Source organism: Schistocerca serialis, chromosome 8, assembly GCF_023864345.2.
Source record: "Schistocerca serialis cubense isolate TAMUIC-IGC-003099 chromosome 8, iqSchSeri2.2, whole genome shotgun sequence".
Taxonomy (NCBI): domain Eukaryota; kingdom Metazoa; phylum Arthropoda; class Insecta; order Orthoptera; family Acrididae; genus Schistocerca; species Schistocerca serialis.
In genome coordinates, this window is record NC_064645.1 from 337,755,288 (window position 1) to 337,782,321 (window position 27,034).

At 38.1% G+C, this 27,034-nt stretch overlaps 1 protein-coding gene across 1 annotated transcript in view; it reads right to left on the bottom strand.

Moving 5' to 3' along the window:
* Positions 1–9,283: 9,283 nt before the first annotated feature.
* LOC126416257 (beclin-1-like protein) overlaps positions 9,284–27,034 on the bottom strand; it is a 48,875-nt gene continuing 31,124 nt past the window's right edge. Inside the window, exons 6-8 of the mRNA XM_050083887.1 lie at positions 25,215–25,488; positions 13,423–13,637; positions 9,284–9,812 (exon numbers count right to left, since the gene is read on the bottom strand). Of these exons, the coding sequence (XP_049939844.1) occupies positions 9,686–9,812; positions 13,423–13,637; positions 25,215–25,488 (616 nt within the window). The 3' untranslated portion in view covers positions 9,284–9,685. The remainder of the gene's footprint in view (positions 9,813–13,422; positions 13,638–25,214; positions 25,489–27,034) is intronic.

Consider the following 27,034-nt stretch of genomic DNA (forward strand, 5'->3'; position numbering starts at 1 on the left):
TACTTTACTTTAGAATATGTGAAAAATTTCCATTTTCCTGCGTGATATCTGCTGGCAATGTGAAAGGCTTTTGGATCACAGTATAAAACTTCCTTCTGAATCTTGAATAGGAAAGCATAGTCTGTATGAAAATTATTTTTACTTCAAATATTAGGAATGTTAATTTCACAGTTCATACTAAATTTACTCTCAGTTTTGTGGAGTAAATGTCTTGGCAAATACATGTAGGAATCCTGAGGTCTCTTTCTGTAGAATAAATATTTTTTTTATTTATTTCGTGCTTTCTGTTTTATGGGCAGGAAGCAATAGTCCAAGGCACCATTTCTTGATCTGTGCCCCATGGAACCTTGGAAGTCTGTGGAGACTGAAAAGTGCCTTTTTTTGTTGTAATGTTCAAGAAAGTAAGATTAACAGAAACAATAAAAATTAACTCCTATACAAAACTGAAAAAATAGAAGTACTATCCCCCACTTCCACTCACTAATATGGATAGACAGTACAAATGTGACACAAACAGCACCAGTTCCAAGGAGTTTTCGTTCTTAAGAACTGACCTCCATTCTCACTCCTCAATTCTCTGATATGTATTCATTTCCACTGATCAAAACTAGACCAATGTTCTCAGATCTGTACCATATTCATTTCCATTTTATGCCTTCTGCCTCTTACTCCAACACTGTCATATGGTGGTGCATTGACACCATACATTTCTGCTAAGTTAACATATATTGTTCTGGTATTGTTCTCCTTCAGATGCAGAAAATAAAATACTGCAAAATACGCCACTTCGTCAATGAGCTGTGCCATTTTGTTTTGACTCTTGTAGCATCATGCTGTGGTGCAGAGATTTCAACGTGTGCCAGGACTGCAGATGTATCTGGAAAAGCACACTACTACATTATTTTTTTCCACAATGATAATGTTATGACTATCATTTACTAAGTTTACTGCAGTAAAATTGGCAAGAACAGTGCCATTACTTTAGTTAATCTATTGTTATTTATCGTTCTGTGCACAACAGTGCTTGGTACCACTACACTCCAAAAAGATGCACATGAAAATGTGATTTTTCAGCAGTTCATATATATGGTTGTATTGATCACAGAGATAAGGGGCCAAGTTTTTCTAGATAACCCTTGGCCTAGTGAATATTTGTATACCTATCAGAAGAACAGGCATACTGCAGCTATCCTACAGCACAATGTCAAAATTTAAACATTACACACATACCCTAGCCCTGGCAAATTGGTTGGTTCTTTTGCATTAATTGTGGTTTAGGATGGACCTTAGGCAGTTTATAAAAGCACTGTTTGTTCCTGGGCAGTTCCTGAGAAAATCCTGAAAAGCCATGATTTTTATGAAAAGTACCAAATGTGGGGATGTCCACATCTTTAACTTATGTTCATGGCAGATTGTCGCAATTTTTACCAAATGTTATTAAGATAATGATCTGTGGGCACTTAGAAACTTTTTTGGGTATCACTATCTGTTACTGAGGTTCAAAGTTACCATATTTATGCACATCATATCGTCAGAGGCATAAATGTAGTTTTAACTGACATCATGCAACACATGGTAAGGGTTCTAATGTCACCAAAATGTTTTTAGTCAGTATTTATCACCATTAAAACTTTGATGAGCTGTCAGTATATAAGAGTCACTTCATGGCTGTACAAATGTGTCAAAAATGGTACTGCCGTGACAAAAAATGGGGCATAACATGCCTGAAAAGAACTTAAGATGTCTGCCAGAAATTATGTAAAACTGGATTTACTGCAGTAAAATATTTCCAATAATATTTTAACTCTTAAGAAACGAATTGTAATCCAGGCATGTTCGACGAATTGCAATCAATGAGCAAAGTACACAGAAAAATATAAAGCAAACAATTTTGCATTACCCTTATATTACGCATACTTATTTGTTGTTTATGTGTGTCAAAATATATAAATATATATAAAATCAAAGATCAGGTGACTTACCGAACGAAAGCGCTGGCAGGTCGATAGACACACAAACAAACAAACACAAACATACACACAAAATTCAAGCTTTCGCAACAAACTGTTGCCTCATCAGGAAAGAGGGAAGGAGAGGGGAAGACGAAAGGAAGTGGGTTTTAAGGGAGAGGGTAAGGAGTCATTCCAATCCCGGGAGCGGAAAGACTTACCTTAGGGGGAAAAAAGGACAGGTATACCCTCGCACACACGCACATATCCATCCACACATACAGACACAAGTAGACTGTATGTGTGGATGGATATGTGCGTGTGTGCGAGGGTATACCTGTCCTTTTTTCCCCCTAAGGTAAGTCTTTCCGCTCCCGGGATTGGAATGACTCCTTACCCTCTCCCTTAAAACCCACTTCCTTTCGTCTTCCCCTCTCCTTCCCTCTTTCCTGATGAGGCAACAGTTTGTTGCGAAAGCTTGAATTTTGTGTGTATGTTTGTGTTTGTTTGTGTGTCTATCGACCTGCCAGCGCTTTCGTTCGGTAAGTCACCTGATCTTTGATTTTATATATAATTTTTCCCACGTGGAATGTTTCCTTCTATTATATTGATATCAAAATATATAAATATTTTGAAGATAATAGGGAAACATTCCACGCGGGAAAAATATATTTAAAAACAAAGATGATGTGACTTACCATACGAAAGCGCTGGCAGGTCGATAGAAACACAAACAGACACATACATACACACAAAATTCTAGCTTTCGCAACCAACAGTTGCTTCGTCAGGAAAGAGGGAAGGAGAGGGAAAGACAAAAAGGATGTGGGTTTTAAAGGAGAGGGTAAGGAGTCATTGCAATCCCGGGAGCAGAAAGACTTACCTTGGGGAAAAAAAAGGACGGGTATACACTCGCACACACACACATATCCATCCACACATATACAGACACAAGCAGGCATATTAAAAGGCAAAGAGTTTGGGCTTGCCTTTTAATATGTCTGCTTGTGTCTGTATATGTGTGGATGGATATATGTGTGTGTGTGTGTGTGTGTGTGTGTGTGTGTGTGTGTGTGTGTGTGTGTATACCCGTCCTTTTTCCCCCCCAAGGTAAGTCTTTCCACTCCCGGGATTGGAATGACTCCTTACCCTCTCCTTTAAAACCCACATCCTTTCGTCTTTCCCTCTCCTTCCCTCTTTCCTGACAAAGCAACCATTGGTTGCGAAAGCTAGAATTTTGTGTGTATGTGTGTGTCTGTTTGTGTTTCTATCGACCTGCCAGCGCTTTCGTATGGAGAGTCACATCATCTTTGTTTTTAAATATAAATATTTTGAAGTATATAAATAAACTGCTAAAACTTCACTGGCCTGTAGAATTTGTTTTATTTAAGCAGCACACCTTGCTATAGCAGAGAGAGAGAGAGAGAGAGAGAGAGAGAGAGAGAGAGAGAGAGAGAGAGAGATAGAAGCCGTGGGAGCAAAAGAGAGAGAGGAGACAGTGGAAATGAAAAATACAACTGAGGGGAGACCATACATCGGCTTGGCGTGTGGGCATGTCTGCACTCTCCCAGAACAGTGAACTTTTAACACTTATGTATATGAGAGGGTGCATTTTGGACTGAAATTTTAACACGTGGATATAGGGGCAAAAACAAGTTGGACCCCCAGAATTTTTAAGCTCCCAAGGTATGATGCAGACTGGCGTGGTGGGAAGAAAGACAAAAGAAGACAGTGTAAGTGAAAGTGGCAGTGGGATATATTGTAAATCAGTGGGAGAGAAACAGTGGCAGTGAGATGCTGAGTATGAAGGCTTAGCTACAGAGAGAGAGAGAGAGAGAGAGAGAGAGAGAGAGAGAATGGGTAAAAGGATTTAGAATGCTGTGTGAATATGTTCACATGCCAAAAATTTAGGCGAGTAAGGCAGAACGAGGCAGCAAATTTCTCACTTTTCTGTCAGAGACTTTTTAAAGGACAACATATTTGCCTTTTTTGTGGCAGTGGGCCACTGATCTCCTACTGCTACACTAACAGCTATATGATCTCTTTGCTGTTAATTATAGAAATCATTTTTCTTACTTTTCATCCAGCTTACTATAAACTTCAACCTTAGCATCTAACAAATCAGATTTTTAAGGGATCTTTCAATGTCTCGAGCTCACTGAAAGCTTCGACCACAATATTGGTCCCCCCTTTGAACCTTAGACAAGTAGGCAAAATCTATTTGTAAACTACAAGTAGGCAAAATCTATTTGGAAACTACAAGTAGGCAAAATCTATTTGGAAACTATTTTTCTGACTTCTATTGAAAGCTAAACTGTGAGGCAACATCCAAGATGTGCTACAGTATTCTATACAAGCTAGATTCTCAATGATTTTTGGAAAGACTGGGAAGAATGAAATGGGGCACTAAACAGAAATGATTTTACCACTTCCATTTTGATAGAGGGGTATCAATACAGCATGCTGAAGTCAGGAAAAAGCTTTTGCAAAGATAATGCTGGGTTGGTTCTATCACGTTAGTACATTGATATGCCATTGTCCTCCTTTGACCTTTCAACTGACTTACCAGGCCATTTAGAGGATGATCTACAATTTAATGTGTACTCCAAATGACAATGGAACAAAAATTTTTTGCATTAGCAAATCATTGCTAATGTGAAAGAACCAAGTGTAGAGAGGAAGAAAATTGTGACGGGGGTTGAAACCCTAGACCTTTCAGTTTATTGTCTGACACCCACCAAACCACAGATATTTTATATTAATTTATTAGACAATTTCACATTAATGACAGTTCTTTTTGTAACTGCTATATTTGTGAACCATCTTGAACAAAGAATCAACAAGTAGTAGATGGTTAATTCCAATTTGATCCTTCCTCAGAGAGCCTTAGTTTTCTCAGACAGCACTCCAGTAACAGCTGTGACAAATCCACTAGCTTAAATGATTGTGATAGCAGGTTAACTTCCAATGTAATACATATTCTGACAAATGTGAATTTAATGACAGGCAAGTTTTAAAAAATAATTTATTCAACAATTTCCTAAACATACAATTGTGCGTGGGTGCACAAGAACATACATTTTAAAAACATATTACACATGCAGATATTCAGACAATTAGTAGAGCAAATCAGTGTCACATTCATACAATCTTAACATAGTGGAGGTGTATACATGCTGAATTCTTTTAAATTAAGTGATTTAATTAATATGCAAGATAATTTTTGTTTTCATTAATCCCTCCTGTCTTCTCTGTAATGTTCATCTTTAAAGAGAGAAACAAGAATTTTATATGTGTATCACAAAGTCTAGGGACTCAATAGTCATAATGTTGGGTTTGCTTCGACATTTTTTGCATCTAACACCTGATTATTAACTGTACAATATTTTTTTACCTGAGAGTATCACAGCGAGTTTCAAAACGAAGTATGTTTAACTGTACCACAATGGAAGGTTGCACACTGGTATCCAAAAGTTGAAAAGAATGGAACACAAGTAAAAAAAAGCTTCCCTATTTCTGGGGAGCAGCACATTTTGTATTATCGAAAAATAGGGGAGAGAGTGTCACTGATATGACACAAGATTTGTGGCCGACAACATTAAAACAAAGACATTTTTGGCTGCAGTGAAATCTTCGCACAAAATTTCAGTCACCAACTTTCTCCTCCAAATACGAAAGTATTTTGTTGATGCCAACCTAAATAGGGAGAAAAATCATCATCATAAAATAAGCGAAATCAGAGCTCAAAGGGAAAGATATAAGTGTTCATTTGTTCTGAGCAATGCACGAGATTGGAACAATAAAGAATTACTGTGAAGGTGGTTCAATGAACCCTCTGGCAGGCATTGAAGTGTGATCTGCAGGGTATCCAAGATGTAGATGATGAACACAGATTAGATGAAATCATGAAAGATGTCAGGGCCCAGCAATAAGATGCAATGATTTTTACAATTTTCCATAGCAATATGTATGATAGTGACATAAGGTCATAAGCATCTCTTAGTGAAGTCACTTTTATGGCATTATGGATCTTGGCATGTCTGTGTACTTGAAAAAGAGTGGATGTTCTTTGTAGGCAGTATCAGTACATTTTTTGACATGGTGGGTACTTTTCCAGATATGGGCAACAATTTTTGCATGACCCTACCTGTATTAAAATGTGTGTGAATCAGGAGGAATCACTTTTACGTCACACTACAAAGAAACTGATATGCCACCCAGATTGATTGTTACATTAGACAGCCCATCATGTTAGAGCCCTGTTTCCATCTGATTAGCACGTTTAAAGTGAATTTTGCAACAAAACTTAAATTTTCACTCCTATAAATTGTTAATTGAACACACAGATTTTACAGTGACTATATGAGGAAATAACGGATTTTGGTGCTCTAAAGGTGCTGATAACTCTCTCCTGTTGTGTAAGCAAATAAAATTTTATGCACTGAACATACTCCAAGTCGTATGTTCTTCATGTGTATCTTATGTGAAACAAACAAGTGACTGACGTGGAGCAAGACACAACAAATGGGGCACCATCAGACACTAAACTTCAGAACAGAGCCTCAGGGGCATACGTGCAACAGTGACTGCATTTGATCGTCACGATTTTTCGAAGCAAAGTGATTAATAATACTCTAAATATTATTAGTCATCTGTGAATATACTACTTGCATAACTGTATTTTGCAAAGCCTTCAAATTTATTGCTAGACCCTGGTGAATGAATATTTTGAAAAACAATGTATTGCACCAACATTCAAACTTTCCACTGGAAGTCAGTGTCTTTAAAATTAAATGACGCAGGTAAATGTTTCAACATGTATTCTTAGTTTTCCAACAACTTTGTTTGTTACTGGAATACCAGTGACATTAACTATAATCTTACCACATTTCACTTTTATATACGGAGACAACTGCATGATCACCCTACTCACATTCAACTATGCACAAAATCCTTAATGCTAGCTGCTGGTGGAAACAGCAAAGAAAAGGCTGTATGCTGCCTGTCTACACTATAAACTATATTTATGCCAAAGGAATACAGTAAGATCTAAGCTGAACCCCATTAAATTTCTAAAATAAGGTGGCAAAAATTTTTTCACAAGGGTGTAGGCAATATTGGCATGGAGAACTTGTCCATCTTGTGATACATTTTCAATGCTGCTCATAAAACACTCACCACTGCATTCTTTAAATATTAATTCAATGTTCCCTGTATCATCTTTACTCAGTCACACACACACACACACACACACACACACACACACACACACTAGTGCCATTATGTTAAGTTCTTAGCTCTTTAAAGTTGTTCACTTTTTACTTATTACAGCATATCTGAATAACAGTAGACACAAAATTTTGTATAAGGCTGAACAAATCAATTACTTATAGCAGGACTACAACAATGAACTCAATTGAATATAAGCATTTCAATAAATAAAAGCAAATGAGCACACAGAACAGAATGCAACTACTTCTTGAACAGAATAATCGTTAAATAATTATGACAGTGTAACATGATACCATTAATTATGCTCTAAATGAATAATTTTTCAGGACATTGTTAGGAAGTATCTATCAGGATAAATGGACTTACATTTTTACCCCAATCTTTAGACAAGCTCAGAATGTGATTTCCAACTAGTTCCATGAACAGGAAATTTGTCATATGTTCGCAACAGAACTGTACTTATTTCAATTTAAAAGGGAGAGGGAAAGTGTGGGGGGGTGGGGGTAAGACACAAAAAAATACACAGATACCTAGATCCCATCATAGGATTTCAGAGAATTGTGTCTGGAAGCAACCACCAACTCAAATACCTGGGATGCCACAGTCATAGTTACCAGAACTATGACTCATTGTACCATTGTTAATAGCTACCTTCACATACACTAACAATACTTGAGGAAATGTTATTTGGAATTGGAATATTTCAAGTTTATAAAATAGTTTCAGTACAGCAGATTATCCTATTGCTAGAAAAGGATTGGTACATTGAATTTGGGAAAAGATACAAAAAAAGGGAGGATGTGGGAAGAAGAGAAGATTGTGGTTAAATATTCACTGACTGTCTTGTTTAAGTTATTTGTGTTTCAGTGCAATTATTATGTATATATGAGATGAAGACTGTACACAAAAGAGTATATTCTGAATCAGCTGTTGTTTCTGACAGAAGCAGCTGACCAATTGTACAACATAATATCCTTCATTTCCAGTCAGTGTCATATCTATCACTCCCAACTGCCCTGAAAGTTGATGACCAGTTTTACCTGAAATGAAATTATTTTAATGTGAACTTTCCAATGTGTACAACAAATTAGATAAAAATGAAGGAATAGACAGTAACCAGAACAAGTGCTCCAGAAGGGTAGGGGGAATGTGGAATAGAAACAATTGTTAAGTTAAAGACTCTGAAATGAATCTCAAGATTTAGTATATTGAACAAGGAAAGTAATCAATTAGTGAAGGAGTATACTGGACGAGAGCAGTAAAAATTAGATACTGAAAAGCCCTAACTGGAATAGAGACAATGGAAGAGTGAAGGTAATCACTCACCATGCAACTGAGGCACTGTGTTATAAATACACACAGTCTCTCCCCCCCCCCCCCCTCCTGCTTCCCTCTCCTGTGTGTGCGTGTGTGTGTTATTTTTACTTATATTTTTTATCCTATATACTCCTCAATACCTCGACTATACGATAAGTGATTTCTTTAACCTTACTGTAATGATGATCATATAAATGTAACTATCTATGAAACATTTGACTAAAACAATTCCTGGACTGTCTTGACACAATTTCACAATTTACATATATGGAAAAAATGTTTGCCAAAAGAAAAGATAGAGCTTTAGCTTATAGTCAACACTGAGTGTGCATACTTTTTATTTGCATAGAAGGGCAGGGTTGGGGAAAAGTGTGCGTGTGGAGGGGGATGATGAGAAAGTGGGTCATCTAATCCCGGTTGTGTTTCATGAGCAGTTTCGTATGTTATTTTCAATGAGTGTGATAACATCTTCCTTCAAGCGGTCCACAAACTACCGTTACATCGAATTTCTATACTTGGTGAAAGCTGTATTTCACTCACTGATGGATCTTTGAACTTCTTGGTCCCATTTTCTTTATAGCTTTCTGCAACAGATGCACACACTTCCTATAACAGTATATCTGCATATTATCATCACAGGAACAAAACATAAATAACTAGCTATTCTCACACAGCATTCCACCATTTCCAGTTCTATTCTGTTTACCTTATTCTTAGCCTAAACATGAATGAAGAACCAATATTATATTATACACGTTAGTCACTCAACAAAAAAGCAAAATGACTGAGATCAAACAATATTTTTGACTTCATTCTTATACTTAAAAAGGGAGGAGTACAAAACGTGTCAAAATACACTCATCGCAAAAAGAACACACTGAAATAAATTTTAACACACTACAATGACATTTTCTGTTAAAAATCATGGCATCCTTGTGACATCTCTGCTTTATGAATACATATTATACACTTCGAGAAAAAGATACATTCATTATGAAAGACATAAGCCAAGTTGTAACAACACAGGTGCCCATTGAATTTATACAAGGAGATGGGTCCAAAGATCCATTTCAGTCACTTCCTATATGGTGTATAGGTAAGTTAAAAAAAAGCCAAAAGGCTTCAGCATTTACATGCGGACACACACACATCATGACTAGCTCACACTGCACGCCGCAATACAATGATTAACGTTGGGAGGCTTCTGCTTCATCTTTTGTAAACTGTGAGCTAACCCACGCAAGGCCCCACTTCAGATTGGTCAAGAGGAACTTAAGAGACTTTGTCCACTGCTCTTCAGAGTTGAACTGAATCCTGAAATATTAAATACAAAATTAATCATATCAAAGAACAGTAGATGAAGTTAAAATGATTTTAAAACTGATATGATATTGCAAAAATATGTTAGAGAGAATGGTAATAATGCATGAGAATGCTGTAACAACATACATTTTTATCAGAAATGCAAACCTACTAAGGTGAACCCAAAACAAATGGTGTGGGATGATTACCAAATGAATATTTCTCCTTCATGACAATGTACGACCTATACTGTGAATCAAATGAATGAAAAATTTAGACATTTTGGCTGGCAAATTTTTCAAAGACCTGCCAATAATCTGGACATGGCACCATGCAACTTTTATCTCTTTCCCAAGATGAAGGCCTGGCTGACTACTCAATTTCATGACTATTGATGAGCTCAAGGATGTTTTCAACAACTGGCAGCACCATTCTATGATGAAGGGATAAAGACACTGGTGTCATGTTATAATTTTGAACTGGGTGGCAACTATGTGGAGAATTAATGTGAACATGTAAGTACAGATTGTGTGTAAAATCTATTATTTTGTCTGTTAACAGCCAGTTAGAGGTTACTTTATGAGCAGCCCTCATATATGTGAACGTCAATACTGTTATGGAACATAGGGGCTCATATAGCATCAAGAACTACATCATAATCACTACTTTTATCCAAGGAAAAGTAAAACAAACTGTGACAAGGTTTGTTGGTGGAAGAATCTGTCAGGCAATCCCCGTGGTTCAAGGCAACAGTGATGGAGCTTTTGTCAACAGGTAGGATTATAAGGTCAGGATTAGTTTTTAGGTGGCGGATTGTGATTCCTTCTGTGGATGTAAGGTTAATTTCAATGTTGAGGGATCTGGAGAATTGTGATGAGGCAAAGTTTGAGGTTACAAAATTCTGTAATCTCAACAGAGGGACGATTTGGGGACAGTAGAAGTGGATCGCAGTTGGATAGATGAATAGACTGAGGCTGGCATGGTTCAGTATTGGTTTTGGGTCGAGTATGATTGGTAGGCTTAACCACGAGAAAGTGTTTCCAGTGTACTGGCCTGGAAAAGGAGAGAAAGTCTTTAACAAGTCCAGCATAATTAGATTTGGGAGTGCAATGGAAGGTAAAGCCTTTGGAAAGGACTGATACTTCTTTGGGACTAGGGCTTTTGGGAGAGAAGGTTCATGACTGTGTTTCAAGTCTGTTTTGGTCCTGAATTTTGTATAGTAATGGTGAGTTTTGGAGAATCAGTTTCTATGCCAGGTTTTTGACTGACTCTTGTGCCCTGAAATGATAAATATCCTATCAACTATCCTCCCTAACCTTCACAAAACAGTGTTCCACCATCCACCAAACCTATGCTAGATCACTGCCCATCCCACTCCATCCCTGCTCCCAACCCATTACCTCATGGCTCTTGTCCCTTAAATAGACCTACATACAACACCTGGCCCATACATCCTCCCACCACCACCTACTTCTGTATGTCACAGGTATCTCCTATCCCATCAAAGGGAGGGTTACCTGTGAAAGCTGTCTGTCTGCATGAATGGCTACTGAAAAACTGTGGCCGAGTAAGTTGGTGAATATGCTGCACAATACAACGTGCTTCACTCCAGTGACTGCTACACAGTCTGCACCATCTGTATACTTCCTACAGCCTTTCCGAACTGCCTGTGTGGGAACTCTTCCTATGCATAGGTGGAAACTCTCCCTATGTTTCCGTAAACCCCTGGCTTTTATCTTTGCTAGTTCCTGTCCTTTACCTATTTACCCTCTTCCCTGCTCCCACACCAGCACTATACAGTCTTCTATTCCCCAAGTCATTTTACCCTGCTCTGTTGTTCTCCTTTTTCACTTCTCTTCCCTCCTCCTCAAACCTCCCAACTGCACTTAGCAGCCCTACACTGTCTCCAACATGTTCCTGCATGCTTCTATAAGCAGCTTCCCCCACCCCTACTCTGCTATCCCTCCCCTCACTGCCCCAGCCTTTTTCCTTATCCCCACAACCCATACCACACTGCTCTCCCATTTATCAGGGACAGATGCAGTTTGCAGTCTGGCTTCAGTAGCCAGGGACAGGCCATGTGTGTGTGTGTGTGTGTGTGTGTGTGTGTGTGTGTGTGTGTGTGTGTGCGCGCACGCGCAGAACAAGGCCTTTTGGTTAAAAGCTTAACTGTAATGTTTTGTAGTGTCTGTCTGTGACTCATCAACTACTCTATGCGGTGAGCAACAATCTATCCTTTTCATAATATTGTCATTATTTAGAGACACCGTTACACAACGCGCCCCCCCCCCCCCCAAAAAAAAAAAAAAAAAAAAAAACACACACACACACACACACACACACACACACACACACACTCTTAAGTGCCAAAGAAACTGATAGAGGCATGCTTATTCAAATACGGAAAAATGTAAACAGGCAGAACATGGCGTTGTGGTCAGCAGCGCCTATATAAGACAACAAGTGTGGTGCAGTTGTTAGATCGATTACTGCTGCTACACTGGCTGGTTATCAAGATTTAATGAGTGTGAACATGACGTTATAGTCGGTGCTCGAGCGATCTCCAAGGTAACGATGAAGTGGGGATTTTAATGTACAGCCATTTCACTAGTGTACTGTGAATAATAGGAATCTGGTAAAACATCAACTCTCCGACATCACTGCAGCCGTAAAAAGATCCTGCAAGAACAACACCAACAACAACTGAAAATAACCATTCAACGAGACAGAAGTGCAACCCTTTTGCAGATTGCTGCAGATTTCAATGCTGGTTCACCAACAAGTGTCAGCATGCGAACCATTCAACGAAACATTATCCATATGGGCTTTCGGAGCTGAAGGCTCACTCGTGTACCCTTGATGGCTGCACAACACAAAGCTATAAGCCTTGCCTGGCCCTGTCAACAGCGACATTGAAGTGTTGATGACTGGAAATATGTTGCCTGGTCGAACAAGTCTTATTTCGAATTGTATCGAGCAGATGGACGTGCATGGGTATGGAGGCAACCTCTTTAATCCATGGACCCTGCATGTCAGGAGTGGACTGTCCAAGCTGGTAGAGGCTATGTAATGGTGTGGGGTATGTGTAGTTGGAGTGATATGGAACCCCTGATACATCTCAATACGGCTCTAACAGGTGACACGTATATAAGCATCTTGTCACATCACCTGCATCCATTCATGTCCATTGGGCATTCCGATGGACTTGGGCAATTACAGGAGGACAATGTGACACCCCACACATTCTGAATTGCTATAGAGTGGCTCCAGGAACACTCTTCTAAGTTTAAACACTTCTGCTGGCCACCAAACTCACCAGACATGAATATTATTGAGCATATCTGGGATGCCTTGCAACATGCTGTTCAGATATCTTCACCCCCTTGTACTCTTACAGATTTATGGATAGCCCTACAGGATTCATGGTGTCAGTTCCCTCCAGCACAACTTGAGACATTAGTCGAGTCCATGCTACGTCATGCAGTGGTACTTCTGCATGCTTGTGCCCTACACAATATAGACCAGGGGAACCAGTTTCTTTGACTCGCTAATGTATTCAGGACTAACTCTGCTTTCTCATTATAAGTAGACTTTAAATAATTATAGCGAGTTTCCTACTTACTTTATATTGTAGGAATTTCCAGTGGCAGAATCTTCTATTCTTCCCTTCTCCATACGATAAGGTAAGCAGAAACCTGAATCTCCCTTCTCTACTTGTTCCTTGAACTGTTGTAGACAATCAAGGAACGCAACCATTGCAGAGTCAAATTTTGTGTCCCATAAGAAACGGAAACCACCAGAGCCATACAGAGGCAGTTCTCTATTGTCCTTCAATACCTGAAATTATTAAAACTATTATACACACATATCAATTCATAGCACTGCGCAAAACATAGTCAATCAAATTTGAGATACACATAACTTTTTTTATCAGCTTAAAAAAGAATTGTTGATCTGTGTTTTATCCATCTCATGATGTACATTTGCAATCCATTTGGTTTGCGTACAGGAGACACATCAAACATTCATAATACAGTTACAATGATTCTTACATTAATAAATAATAGCACTACAATATGAGATTTTCACTCTGCAGCGGAGTGTGCGCTGATGTGAAACTTCCTGGCAGATTAAAACTGTGTGCCGGGCCGAGACTCGAACTCGGGACCATTGCCTTTCGCGGGCAAGTGCTCTACCAACTGAGCTACTCAAGCACGACTCACACCCCATCCTCACAGCTTTACTTCTGCCTGCGAAAGGCAATGGTCCCGAGTTCGAGTCTCAGCCCGGCACAGCCAGGAAGTTTCAGCACTACAATAAATAACAACTCTATTAAGGATATTTCTTGGATTGTGTAACACATTGTATCCAGTTCAAACTTCCCATTTGTCCTACATGAATTCATCCACTGAGTGATAACACTACAGTGTCAGTACCTCATATAGCTTTCTTTTAAGTGAACCGAAATTCATCTGCACCAACTTGTTCCCTTTCAATTTATTACAAATTTTTATTCCCATGAACTGAGGTCCCTGGGCATACAGTGTGAGGCGGTGGGTGCGGAGCATAAAATTTTCTTTGCTTCTAGTATCATGTGATGGACAAAATTGTTTCCCCTCAAATAATTCATGTCTGGTGTACAAAAATATAATAATCTCGATTATGTATAAGAATGGCAGGGTTAATGTTTTAGGTTTTCTAAATAATGGTCGACATGGTTCTTTGTGATTTGCAGTGCACATATTTCTAAGGATTTTTTTCTGCATTTTTAGTATCCACACTGTTTGCTGAGTTACCCCAAAGAACAATACCATACCTAATAATGGATTCGAAGTACCTTGTATACGCTACTTTTCGTGTGCCCATGTTAGTTGCAGTTGATAATATTTGCATTGTAAATGCAAAGCTGCTCAGTTTCTTTGGCAGGTATTCAATGTGTGCCTGCCAGCTCAAATTTGTATCTACATTTAAACCTAAGAATTTGACTGAGTCAACTTTTTCTATATCTTAGTAGTTGTATATAATCTTAATCTGCCCACATTTTGACTGTTTGGTTTTTAACTGCATCATGTGAGTCTTAGATATGTTAAGACCATTCAAGATGATGATTGTGAATTGCATCCACTGAACTGATTACAACCTGTACTGTTTGTACATCACAAATAAAATGATTGGTCTATGTTCTGTGAAAATGTGTCTGATTCAGTCCTGGACTGAAGGTCTGTACGGCTTTTTGTATGAGACAGAGAACACTGACCCACTTATTCCAGTACCTTACAGATCAGAACTTGATTAGCTAATTTACATTTGAGATCCTTTATTGTGACAGTCATGACTGACAAAGATGGACGAACACAGTTGGAACACTGTGAGAATGATTTAAGGACACTAGAGAGATTACGAGAACACACAAATATTTTTAACTGCAGGTCTATCATCTTCAACAGTATCACATCAGTAAGGATGGTGGTGAGATGCTCTTCTGCAGCAATGGTACATGGCAAATATATTGGCCTTCAAGAGAAATCAACAATTGCCAAACACATATTAGAAAAACATAATTTGTTCTATTTCTAAAGGACCAGAATATTATGCAGCCTTGGCGTTTATATTCTGGAACAGCCTCATAAAGAAAGCTAATAAAGGTAGCCAACAATCAATGCCGTTGGGAAGAAGACCCCTCCATGACATCACATTTATGGAGATAGCACAGATACAGCCTAAGAATTTCACCAGAAGATCATAAAAATGATCTCAAAATGCAGAACTTTTAATAAAAAGTCAATCTATTTTAACTATGCATTCTGTCACACACATACACATTATATATACAAATCATCCTAAAAGAAAACTATTTAATTGTGAATAGATTAGCTAGCAAAGTGGTTTATTATTTTTAATTTTTTACAAATGTAAATTGTACGTCTGTATATTTCAATCAAGCAGCAACCATCCACAATTGTGCCAGCAACCACCCATAGACAGGAACATTCAATGTACATGTTATGAAAGCACTATTGCAATTCTCTGAAAAACATAATTTTGAACAGAAATCAAAGAACTGCAATTACTCAAACACTGATATTTGAGTAGTGGAGACCCGAACACTTCTCATTTGCTATAAATGCAAATTCTCATTCACAGAGTGAATTACATAACATAACAAATCATATGTAGTAACAAATTGAATCCAGTTGAAATATTTGACACTGATAGTTTCAAACTGCTTTATTTCTTGCACATAAATATCAATAAAGAAATCAATTTTCAGTTACATGTTTGCAAAATTAACAGTACAGCTCAGCCAAAATTAGAATTTTATTGTCTCATAATGCTGAAGTTCAATCATTTACTTAGTGAACAGGAGACACATCAGATTGTAACTATAACAGTTATACATGTATTATAAAACCGGAATTTGTTTTTATCCTGTACAAGTAGTGACATCATAATTTAAAAATTCCTCAACAGAGTAATATCTCTTCCACACCAGAATGCTACATATCAAACAATGGAAAATCCATACTAGAATGTAACAATATTATGAAAAGTTAGGTTGCCACTCACCATAAAGTGGAGATTGTCACAAATAAAGCTTTCGGTCATTAAGGACTCCATCAACAATAGAAGAGTTGCATTTACATGTGTGTGTGTGTGTGTGTGTGTGTAAACTCTTTGCCTTTGAATATGTCTGCTTGTGTCTGTATGTGTGTGTGTGTGTGTGTGTGTGTGCGCGCGCGCGAGCGCGAGAGTGTATACCCGTCCTTTTTTCCCCCCTAAGGTAAGTCTTTCCGCTCCCGGGATTGGAATGACTCCTTACCCTCTCCCTTAAAACCCACATCCTTTCGTCTTTCCCTCTCCTTTCCTCTTTCCTGATGAAGCAACCGTTTGTTGCGAAAGCTTGAATTTTGTGTGTGTTTGTATGTCTATCGACCTGCCAGCGCTTTCGTTTGGTAAGTCACATCGTCTTTGTTTCCCACGTGGAATGTTTCGCAACAAACTGTTGCCTCATCAGGAAAGAGGGAAGGAGAGGGGAAGACGAAAGGAAGTGGGTTTTAAGGGAGAGGGTAAGGAGTCATTCCAATCCCGGGAGCGGAAAGACTTACCTTAGGGGGAAAAAAGGACAGGTATACACTCGCACACACGCACATATCCATCCACACATACAGACACAAGCAGACGTATTTAAAGAATTTTGTGTGTATGTTTGTGTTTGTTTGTGTGTCTATCGACCTGCCAGCACTTTCGTTCGGCAAGTCACCTCATCCTTGTTTTTATATATAATAATATGTCTGCTTGTGTCTGTATGTGTGGATGGATATGTGCGTGTGTGCGAGTGTATACCTGTCCTTTTTTCCCCCTAAGGTAAGTCTTTCTGCTCCCGGGATTGGAATGACTCCTTACCCTCTCCCTTAAAACCCACTTCCTTTCGTCTTCCCCTCTCCTTCCCTCCTTTCCTGATGAGGCAACAGTTTGTTGCGAAAGCTTGAATTTTGTGTGTATGTTTGTGTTTGTTTGTGTGTCTATCGACCTCCCAGCGCTTTCGTTCGGTAAGTCACCTCATCTTTGTTTTTATATATAATTTTTCCCACGTGGAATGTTTCCCTCTATTATATATACAAAGATGATGTGACTTACCAAATGAAAGTGCTGGCAGGTCGACAGACACACAAACAAACACAAACATACACACAAAATTCAAGCTTTCGCAACAAACTGTTGCCTCATCAGGAAAGAGGGAAGGAGAGGGAAAGACGAAAGGATGTGGGTTTTAAGGGAGAGGGTAAGGAGTCATTCCAATCCCGGGAGTGGAAAGACTTACCTTAGAGGGAAAAAAGGACGGGTATACACTCGTACACACACACATATCCATCCACATTATATATATGTATATTGTTGATAGAGGCCTTAATGGCCAGAGGCTTTATCTGTGACAGTCTTTTTGTTGTGCCTATCTGTGACACAGCATGTCTACTTTATGGCCAGTGGCAACGTTACTTTTCATAATATTGTTACATTCCATGCTGGATTTTCCATTGTTTGATATGTAGCAGTCTAATATAGAAGAGATATTACTGTGTCGCAGAATTTTTTAATTATGAAGTCACTACTTGTTTAGGATAAAACACAAATTCAGGTGTGAGAGTTGTGTGTGTGAGTTGCATTTGTGTGTGTGTGTGTGTGTGTGTGTGTGTGTGTGTGTGTGTGTGTCTCATCTATTGTTGATGAAGGCCTTAATGGCTGAAAGCTTTATTTGTGACAGTCTTCTTGTTGTGCCTATCTGTGACTCAGCATCTCCACTATATGGTGAGTGGCAACTTCCCTTTTCAAAATATTGTTAGACTGTTACATATTTTATTTTCATTGACTCAGTTTCAAAATTCCCAAAATTTAGGGTTTTTAGCTTTTTGTATATTTTCATTCCCAAACATTATGGGTTCTGTGTGGAAAGACCAAGTCTGTGTGGTGAAGCATAAAACTTTCTTTGTTCCTAGTTTGATACCTGTGGTAGAAGTTATTCGGAAGAAACAGTTGAAGATTATTGTTTGTGAAGAAAATTGTTTCATGTGAGCACAACAAGAAAACAGTATGGCTGACAAGATTCTCTTGGTTCTGCACTGAACATGTTTCTGATAATTTTTTTCAGCAAAGTTGATATTCTTGTCATGTTGCTAGAATTTCCCCACAAGACGACACTATATCTCACAACTGTCTCAAAGTAATTATTGTATTCTTGTTTTGTCGGGGCCAGTTACTTTGGGTAAGAATGAAATAGCAAATGCCAAGCTGTTTAACTATGCCTATGTGTAATTATAGTCTGTGTGTAAGGACAATTATGGATCTCTGTCCAATTGCATTGCTAACTATTTAACATGTTCTGCTTTATTTAGTTCCTGACTTCTATGCATAATCTAAATTTCCCTTATTTTAGATTGTTGTCTCCAACTGCATCAGCTGGATTTTTGAAATATTTAGTTTTAGACCATTTACGTAGAGCAAGACATCTAGGTTTTTTAAAGTTTTTATGAGATTTTCAGATATTTCTTCTGCATGTCTATTTTCTATTGGTACTAATGTGTCATCAGCAAATAAAATTGAATCATAATTTACATTTATGTCAAAAAAGAAAAATGACTGAACCTTGGGATGTCACCAATGAAACACTTCTCCACTTCAATGAGTACTTTACTTTGCTTTACGTTATGGCAATCCTTTGCTTTCTCTCTGTCAGACAGGATTTTCACCACTGCAAGCCACTACCCATAATTCCATATCTTCCATTTTATATAATAAGGAATGGTCCACACAGTCAGACATTTTTGGTAAGTAACAAGTTTCCCACAACTTTTTGTGAAGCTTTATTCATGAATTCAGAGTCATTTTGGAATCCAAACTGACTTTTTGACATAAAATTAAATTTGTGAATGAAATGATCATTGCAATTCAGTAGCAAAATTTCTAATATTTTTGAAAACACAAGAAGAATGGAAATTTGACAGTAATTTCTCATGCCTCTTTGGAGCCGCTTTTAAATGATGGTTTCACTTCTGCACATTTGAGAAAGCCTGGTAAGCAGACTTCTTCAAATCGATTCATTATTATATTTCAAGCTGCTTTGATGATTTTGGTAGGAATTTAATCCCATCCCACACATTTTTTATTTTGTAGGCTTAACATAGTTTTTTCTACATCTTTTGCTGTTTAATTATCACAAGGGGTGCCACAAGGTTCAATTCTTTTTCTTTGTTTTTACATATGTGACTTACCTGTAAATATAAATTATCATTCAGTTTTATTTTACTAGACTCTTAGTATTGTTTCGACTTCAGGCAAATAAATGTACACTACCTTTCAACATCAGAGTTTGCTACAGTTATGAAGAATTTATTAAAATTTTCTGACATCAGAACAGGATTTAGAATTATTTTATCTTTTATCTCTATTTTAGATATTTTCCTGATTTTCAAATCTTATCCAGTGCAGTCCCCACCAACCAGTCTTTCCTTTTCATCCTGTCCAGGGTTCTGGACTTTTCCAAACTCTACCCCTTTTCCTAAACCTTACCACTCCTTTTCCTTCACCCCTCTTCCTTCTCCTTCAATCCTTCTGTCAGAAACAGGATCCACTGGCTCCAAAAGCTTGCAAATTGTAATACTTTAGTGTGTGTGTTTTCTGCGCCACTTGGCGAGTAGTTTATTTTTTTATTTTTTTAACCTATATATGGAGACAGTAATAATATTCTGTTGTTCAATCTCTACACCGCAACTTTCAAATACAAGTTCTTTGTTCAGTAAATTAAAAACGAGTTGTTAACCAGTGTACAGGTGCCTCCACGAGTCCTGTTTTTCTTACAAAAGCTTTTATCTACGCTATAGTTTTCTAATTTATTTAAAACTGACATAGACTCTTCCATAAAGGAGTGTTCATTTAGGCAAATGACTGATGTTTCTTCCTTCTGAAGGACAGTGTGCACCTCATCCATTTTTGTGCTTTTATCCCACAGATCCTCCCCCCATGAACCATAGACCTTGACGTTGGTGGGGAGGCTTGCGTGCCTCAGCGATACAGATAGCCGTACCGTAGGTGCAACCACAACGGAGGGGTATCTGTTGAGAGGCCAGACAAATGTATGGTTCCTGAAGAGGGGCAGCAGCCTTTTCAGTAGTTGCAGGGGCAACAGTCTGGATGATTGACTGATCTGGCCTTGCAACACTAACCACAACGGCCTTGCTGTGCTGGTACTGCGAACGGCTGAAAGCAAGGGGAAACTACGGCCGTAATTTTTCCCTAGGGCATGCAGCTTTACTGTACGGATAAATGATGATGGCGTCCTCTTGGGTAAAATATTCTGGAGGTAAAATAGTCCCCCATTCGGATCTCCGGGCGAGGACTACTCAAGAGGACGTCGTTATCAGAAGAAAGAAAACTGGCGTTCTACGGATCGGAGCGTGGAATGTCAGATCCCTTAATCGGGCAGGTAGGTTAGAAAATTTAAAAAGGGAAATGGATAGGTTAAAGTTAGATATAGTGGGAATTAGTGAAGTTCGGTGGCAGGAGGAACAAGACTTTTGGTCAGGTGAATACAGGGTTATAAATACAAAACCAAATAGGGGTAAAGCAGGAGTAGGTTTAATAATGAATAAAAACAATAGGAATGCGGGTAAGCTACTACAAACAGCACAGCGAACGCATTGTTGTGGCCAAGATAGACACGAAGCTCACAACTACGACAGTAGTACAAGTCTATATGCCAACTAGCTCTGCAGATGACAAAGAAATTGAAGAAATGTATGATGAAATAAAAGAAATTATTCAGATAGTGAAGGGAGACGAAAATTTAATAGTCATGAGTGACTGGAATTCGTCAGTAGGAAAAGGGAGAGGTGAATATGGATTGGGGCTAAGAAATGAAAGAGGAAGCCGCCTGGTAGAATTTTGCACAGAACATAACTTAATCATAGCTAACACTTGGTTCAAGAATCATTAAAGAAGGTTGTATACACGGAAGAACCCTGGAGATACTGACAGGTTTCAGATAGATTATATAATGGTATAACAGAGATTTAGGAACCAGGTTTTAAATTGTGTGACATTTCCAGGGACAGATGTGGACTCCGACTACAATCTATTGGTTATGAACTGTAGATTAAAACTGAAGAAACTGCAAAAAGGTGGTAATTTAAGGAGATGGGATCTGGATAAACTGACTAAACCAGAGGTTGTACAGAGTTTCAGGGAGAGCATAAGGGAACAATTGACAAGAATGGGGGAAAGAAATACAGTAGAAGAAGAATGGCTAGCTTTGAGGGATGAAGTAGTGAAGGCAGCAGAAGATCAAGTAGGTAAAAAGGACGAGGGCTAGTAGAAATCCTTGGGTGACAGAAGAAATATTGAATTTAATTGACGAAAGGTGAAAATATAAAAATGCAGTAAATGAAGCAAGCAAAAAGGAATACAAACGTCTCAAAAATGATATCGACAGGAAGTGCAAAATGGCTAAGCAGGCATGGCTAGAGGACAAATGTAAGGATTTAGAGGCTTATCTCACTAGGGGTAAGATAGATACTGCCTACAGGAAAATTAAAGAGACCTTTGGAGAAAAGAGAACGACTTGTACGAATATCAAGAGTTCAGATGGGAACCCAGTTCTAAGCAAAGAAGAGAAAGCAGAAAGGTGGAAGGAGTATATAGAGGGTCTATACAAGGGCGATGTACTTGAGGGCAATGTTATAGAAATAGAAGAGGATGTAGATGAAGATGAAATGGGAGATATGATACTGCGTGAAGAGTTTGACAGAGCACTGAAAGACCTAAGTCGAAACAAGGCCCCGGGAGTAGATAACATTCCATCAGAACTACTGACAGCCTTGGGAGAGCCAGTACTGACAAAACTCTACCATCTGGTGAGCAAGATGTATGAGACTGGCGAAATACCCTCAGACTTCAAGAAGAATATAATAATCCCAATCCCAAAGAAAGCAGGTGTTGACAGATGTGAAAATTACCAAACTATCAATTTAATAAGTCACGGCTGCAAAATACTAACACGAATTCTTTACAGACGAATGGAAAAACTGGTAGAAGCCGACCTCGGGGAAGATCAGTTTGGATTCCGTAGAAATATGGGAACAAATGAGGCAATACTGACCCTACGACTTATTTTAGAAGCTAGATTAAGAAAAGGCAAACCTACATTTCTAGCATTTGTAGACTTGGCGAAAGCTTTTGACAATGTTGACTGGAATACTCTCTTCCAAATTCTGAAGGTGGCAGGGGTAAAATGCAGGGAGCGGAAGGCAATTTACAATTTGTACAGAAACCAGATGGCAGTTATAAGAGTCAAGGGACATGAAAGGGAAGCAGTGGTTGGGAAGGGAGTGAGACAGGGTTGTAGCCTCTCCCCAATGTTGTTCAATCTGTATATTGAGCAAGCAGTAAAGCAAACAAAAGAAAAATTCGGATTAGGTATTAAAATCCATGGAGAAAAAATAAAAGCTTTGAGGTTTGCCGATGACATTGTAATTCTGTCAGAGACAACAAAGGACTTGGAAGAGCAGTTGAACGGAATGGACAGTGTCTTGAAAGGAGGATATAAGATGAACATCAACAAAAGCAAAATGAGGATAATGGAATGTAGTCGGGTGATGCTGAGGGAATTAGATTAGGAAATGAGACACTTAAAGTAGTAAAGGAGTTTTGCTATTTTGGGAGCAAAATAACTGATGATGGTCGAAGTAGAGAGGACGTAAAATTTAGACTGGCAATGGCAAGGAAAGCATTTCTGAAGAAGAGAAATTTGTTAACATCGAGTACAGATTTAAGTGTCAGGAAGTCGTTTCTGAAAGTATATGTATGGAGTGTAGCCATGTATGGAAGTGAAACATGGACGGTAACTAGTTTGGACAAGAAGAGAATAGAAGCTTTCGAAATGTGGTGCTACAGAAGAATGCTGAAGATTAGATGGGTAGATCACATAACTAATGAGGAGGTAATGAACAGGCTTAGGGAGAAGAGGAATTTGTGGCACAACTTGATTAGAAGAAGGGATTGGTTGGTAGGACATGGTCTGAGGCATCACCAATTTAGTATTGGAGGGCAGCGTGGAGGGTAAAAATCATAGAGGGAGACCAAGAGATGAATACACTAAGCAGATTCAGAGGGATGTAGGCTGCAGTACGTACTGGGAGATGAAGAAGCTTGCACAGGATAGAGTAGCATGGATAGCTGCATCAAACCAGTCTCAGGACTGAAGACCACAACAACAACAACAACAACATCCCACAGATATGAAGCAGTCAAGCCATTTATGTTCTAGTACATTAAGAATGATCACTTACAGTTACTTATTTTTGAACACATCTCTACCTGAATAATGTTTCTCTTTTTACAGAGTTTCTATTTATCAGGTCAGCCCCCTGATCTGTTAGTACCCTCAACTCCATATAAGTTTGCTCTGTCAATAACAATTTTGCTAAAACTTATGGAACCTATTATATGTAGATGAAAGCCATCCTGTGCTATACAGTTCACACTAATAAATCTGTTTCAGTCTAAAAATATTGTTCCTAATTCATTTCAATGATCATGGATGCTGTAGTTTATTTTTTCTATGTATTTGTCACTTATGGATAAATATTGCTTGTTCATCAAATCATATTCATTGTTTTGTTGAGCAGCTCCCTTTTGCTGCAACTTCAAACTGAATTTGTCCTGATGTTTATAAAAACACATTTGTAGCTTTCGCTGCTCTTTAAGGTTTTTGAGGTTTGGTTTGCATGCAAAACATTCCTGAAATGTTTATTTAACTGATGTGTTCTTATTCCTGGGTGCACATCAAGTTCACCATCTGGAATCATGACATTGTTTGGCATTCATCATCAAATAATAAGAAATCATATTCAATACACTGTTTCTATTTTATGCCTGTCTTTTTTGTGCTGTATGACAGACCATTTACATCGGTTTGTAATTTCCATGTAGATAGTATCGTCTGTCATTTTTCCAAGAGCATCAGGTTTGTTTTCCACTGCAAGCACATGAATTTTCGTGGTTATATTTACTCAAAGATGCACTATTCCCATCACTTGGAGGGTTCACATTCTCTTATACAGATCATGAATATGAATGCAATGGCTTATCAGTGCATTAGAACTTGCTCTCTGGTGTCACATCAATTGAAGGGTGGGTAAAAGATTTGCAAAGGTACTATGCTAGTTTTGAAAATGCTTACTTGAAGAAATATGGCAACTAGCTACATTTTATACAGATTTATTTGTGTCATGATGTGTTTTGAGTTTTCAGCCATCTTCAACAAGGGTAATACATACAATGTTTTTGTCAACTGTACTATGAATCCTGCAGCTGTAGCTTCTAGCTCCTTTTTTTGCATTTATATGAAGAGCACACACACTTTTAGCTTCACAGATGCTCTGCAGCATCCACCATCAGTTCATGTCTTAATGAAGATATACATGTATTATGCCAACTGAAGATGGATGAAAACCTGTAACGAGTTTTGGCATAAATAAAGTTAAGTGAACAACGGCTGGCTGCTATTTTATTCAAGTATTTTAATCCACAGCCACAGAGCTCAACAACCTTTGCCATTGATACATTATTTAACAAAAGTACTGTTCTGCAGGTCTTGTAGCTGTTGAAATGTGTTGGGAAATAAATATAATATTGAGAAAAATTTTAAATCAGAAAAGCTCCGCATTCACTAGCGAGAAGATGCTGCTGCTCTTTAACAGAAACAATTACTTCCGGTGGGATGGAAGGCTAATATAGTCAAAAACAGATGTTAATTTGGACATAAACATATGCTAATTTGAAAACAAATGGATTCTAATTTTACCAAATATAGGTGCTACATTTTCATGTACCTATTGATTAGTTAAAGAGTTACAAACATACCTCAATATAAGAATGATTTCCATAAGGTACAAGCCTGTACTCCTTGAATGAGAGATTCATTTTGCGTGCCAGAGCTGCTAGCAGAAGAGCAGTTTGTCCCCATGCAGCATTGATTTCACTCCAGTCAACAGGGACACTTGGCAGTCGCCCCAGCCGGAAATTATTTATTGTACCAAAATGCCCTGAATGCCATATATGGAATGTGGCATTGAAAACATTTGTTTTCTTCAGTTTGTCCAACTGTGCTTGTACGTATGTTCGTTGACATTCTAGGCTATATTCATATGAGAAGAAAACTTTAGGAATTACAAACATTTTCAAAACTCATTTATTAGTTTAAATTCTAGTTAACATGTACATCAGTAATTATTGTATAACATATATCATTACATCATTCAATCACACATTGTGTTCCATAAATCCCATCCAGGAAAATTTTCAGTGATCTGCAATGTGTCAACATGTACACTGACAAAAGACAGGCAAATCATAGCACTTTAGTCTGTATACTGTAATGGCAATAAACTATTACTATACTGTTTAATGCTATTCATGCTTATGATTGATTTAATCAAGTAATTTAGAAAGAAAGATGCTACTACCAGTTACACTAAACAACTGCTTTTTATCTCCTATTAGGAGGTTAATAGCTAGTTATTACAATGGCACTGTTCAAGGAAAATAATTATCTACAAATTTAAATAATGAGTGTTTACTGTACATTTCTACTTGTAATACAGTTTTACAATGAACACTACTGCTTGTTAAGTAGCAAACAGAACCACTCAATCTTTCAATGTAGATATTCAAATAGTACAAAGAGTGAATCATGAAGGATGTTTTTTATCTTCCTTTGAAATGGATAAAATTCTCTGTTTGTTGCCTTATTTTAGATGGCAGCTTGTTTAATACCTTTGCACAGCAGTGTATAGCTCCACTGTAAACCCTAGACAAGAAGGCAAAAATCTATATGAACATTATTTTTATGAACCCGAGTTTCTCCCGGCAATACTATGACTATAATATCAATGAGTCACAGTTGATATCAGCCAACTCTTACACATATCTGGGTGGGTAAAGTAGGTGATAGACTTTAGTTTATTCGTGGAATACTGAGGAAGTGAACCAGTTTACAAAGGTGGCTACTGACAAATCACTTGCATGACCCATTCTAGAACATTGTTCATGTGTGTGGGACCCATATCAAATAGCACTTAACAGGGAATGTTGAACATATAGAGAGAAGGGCAGCATGAATGGTCACAGGTTTTTTTCAACCCATGGGAGAGTGTTACAGTGATGCTTAAGAAACTGAACTGGCAGAGTCCTGAAGAAAAGCGTAAACTATTCCAAGAAGTTCTACTGACAAAGTTTCAAGAACTGGCTTTAAATGGTGACTCTAGGAATATATTACAACTCCCCATGTATTGCTCACATAAGGATGTGATGACAATATTAGAATAATTACAGCACGCACAGAGGCATTCAGACAATCCTTCACACACTCCGTATGTGAATGGAATGGGAGGAAACCCCAATAACTGGTACAATGGGATGTCCCCTATGCCATGCACTTCATAGTGGTTTGCAGAGTATGGACTGCAGATGTATACATTGTTCAAATATCTCATGGGAATGCCCAGGTGACAACATTATACCCTTGAAAATGTCACCCAACTGCATTCCCCTAAGTTATTTGACTATTTTTACGTCTTGCGTACATCACAGTTCACCTGGATCTCATTTTGCTTAAAAGAAGAAGAAGAAGAAGAAGAAAAGTCAAACACACACACACACACACACACACACACACACACAGG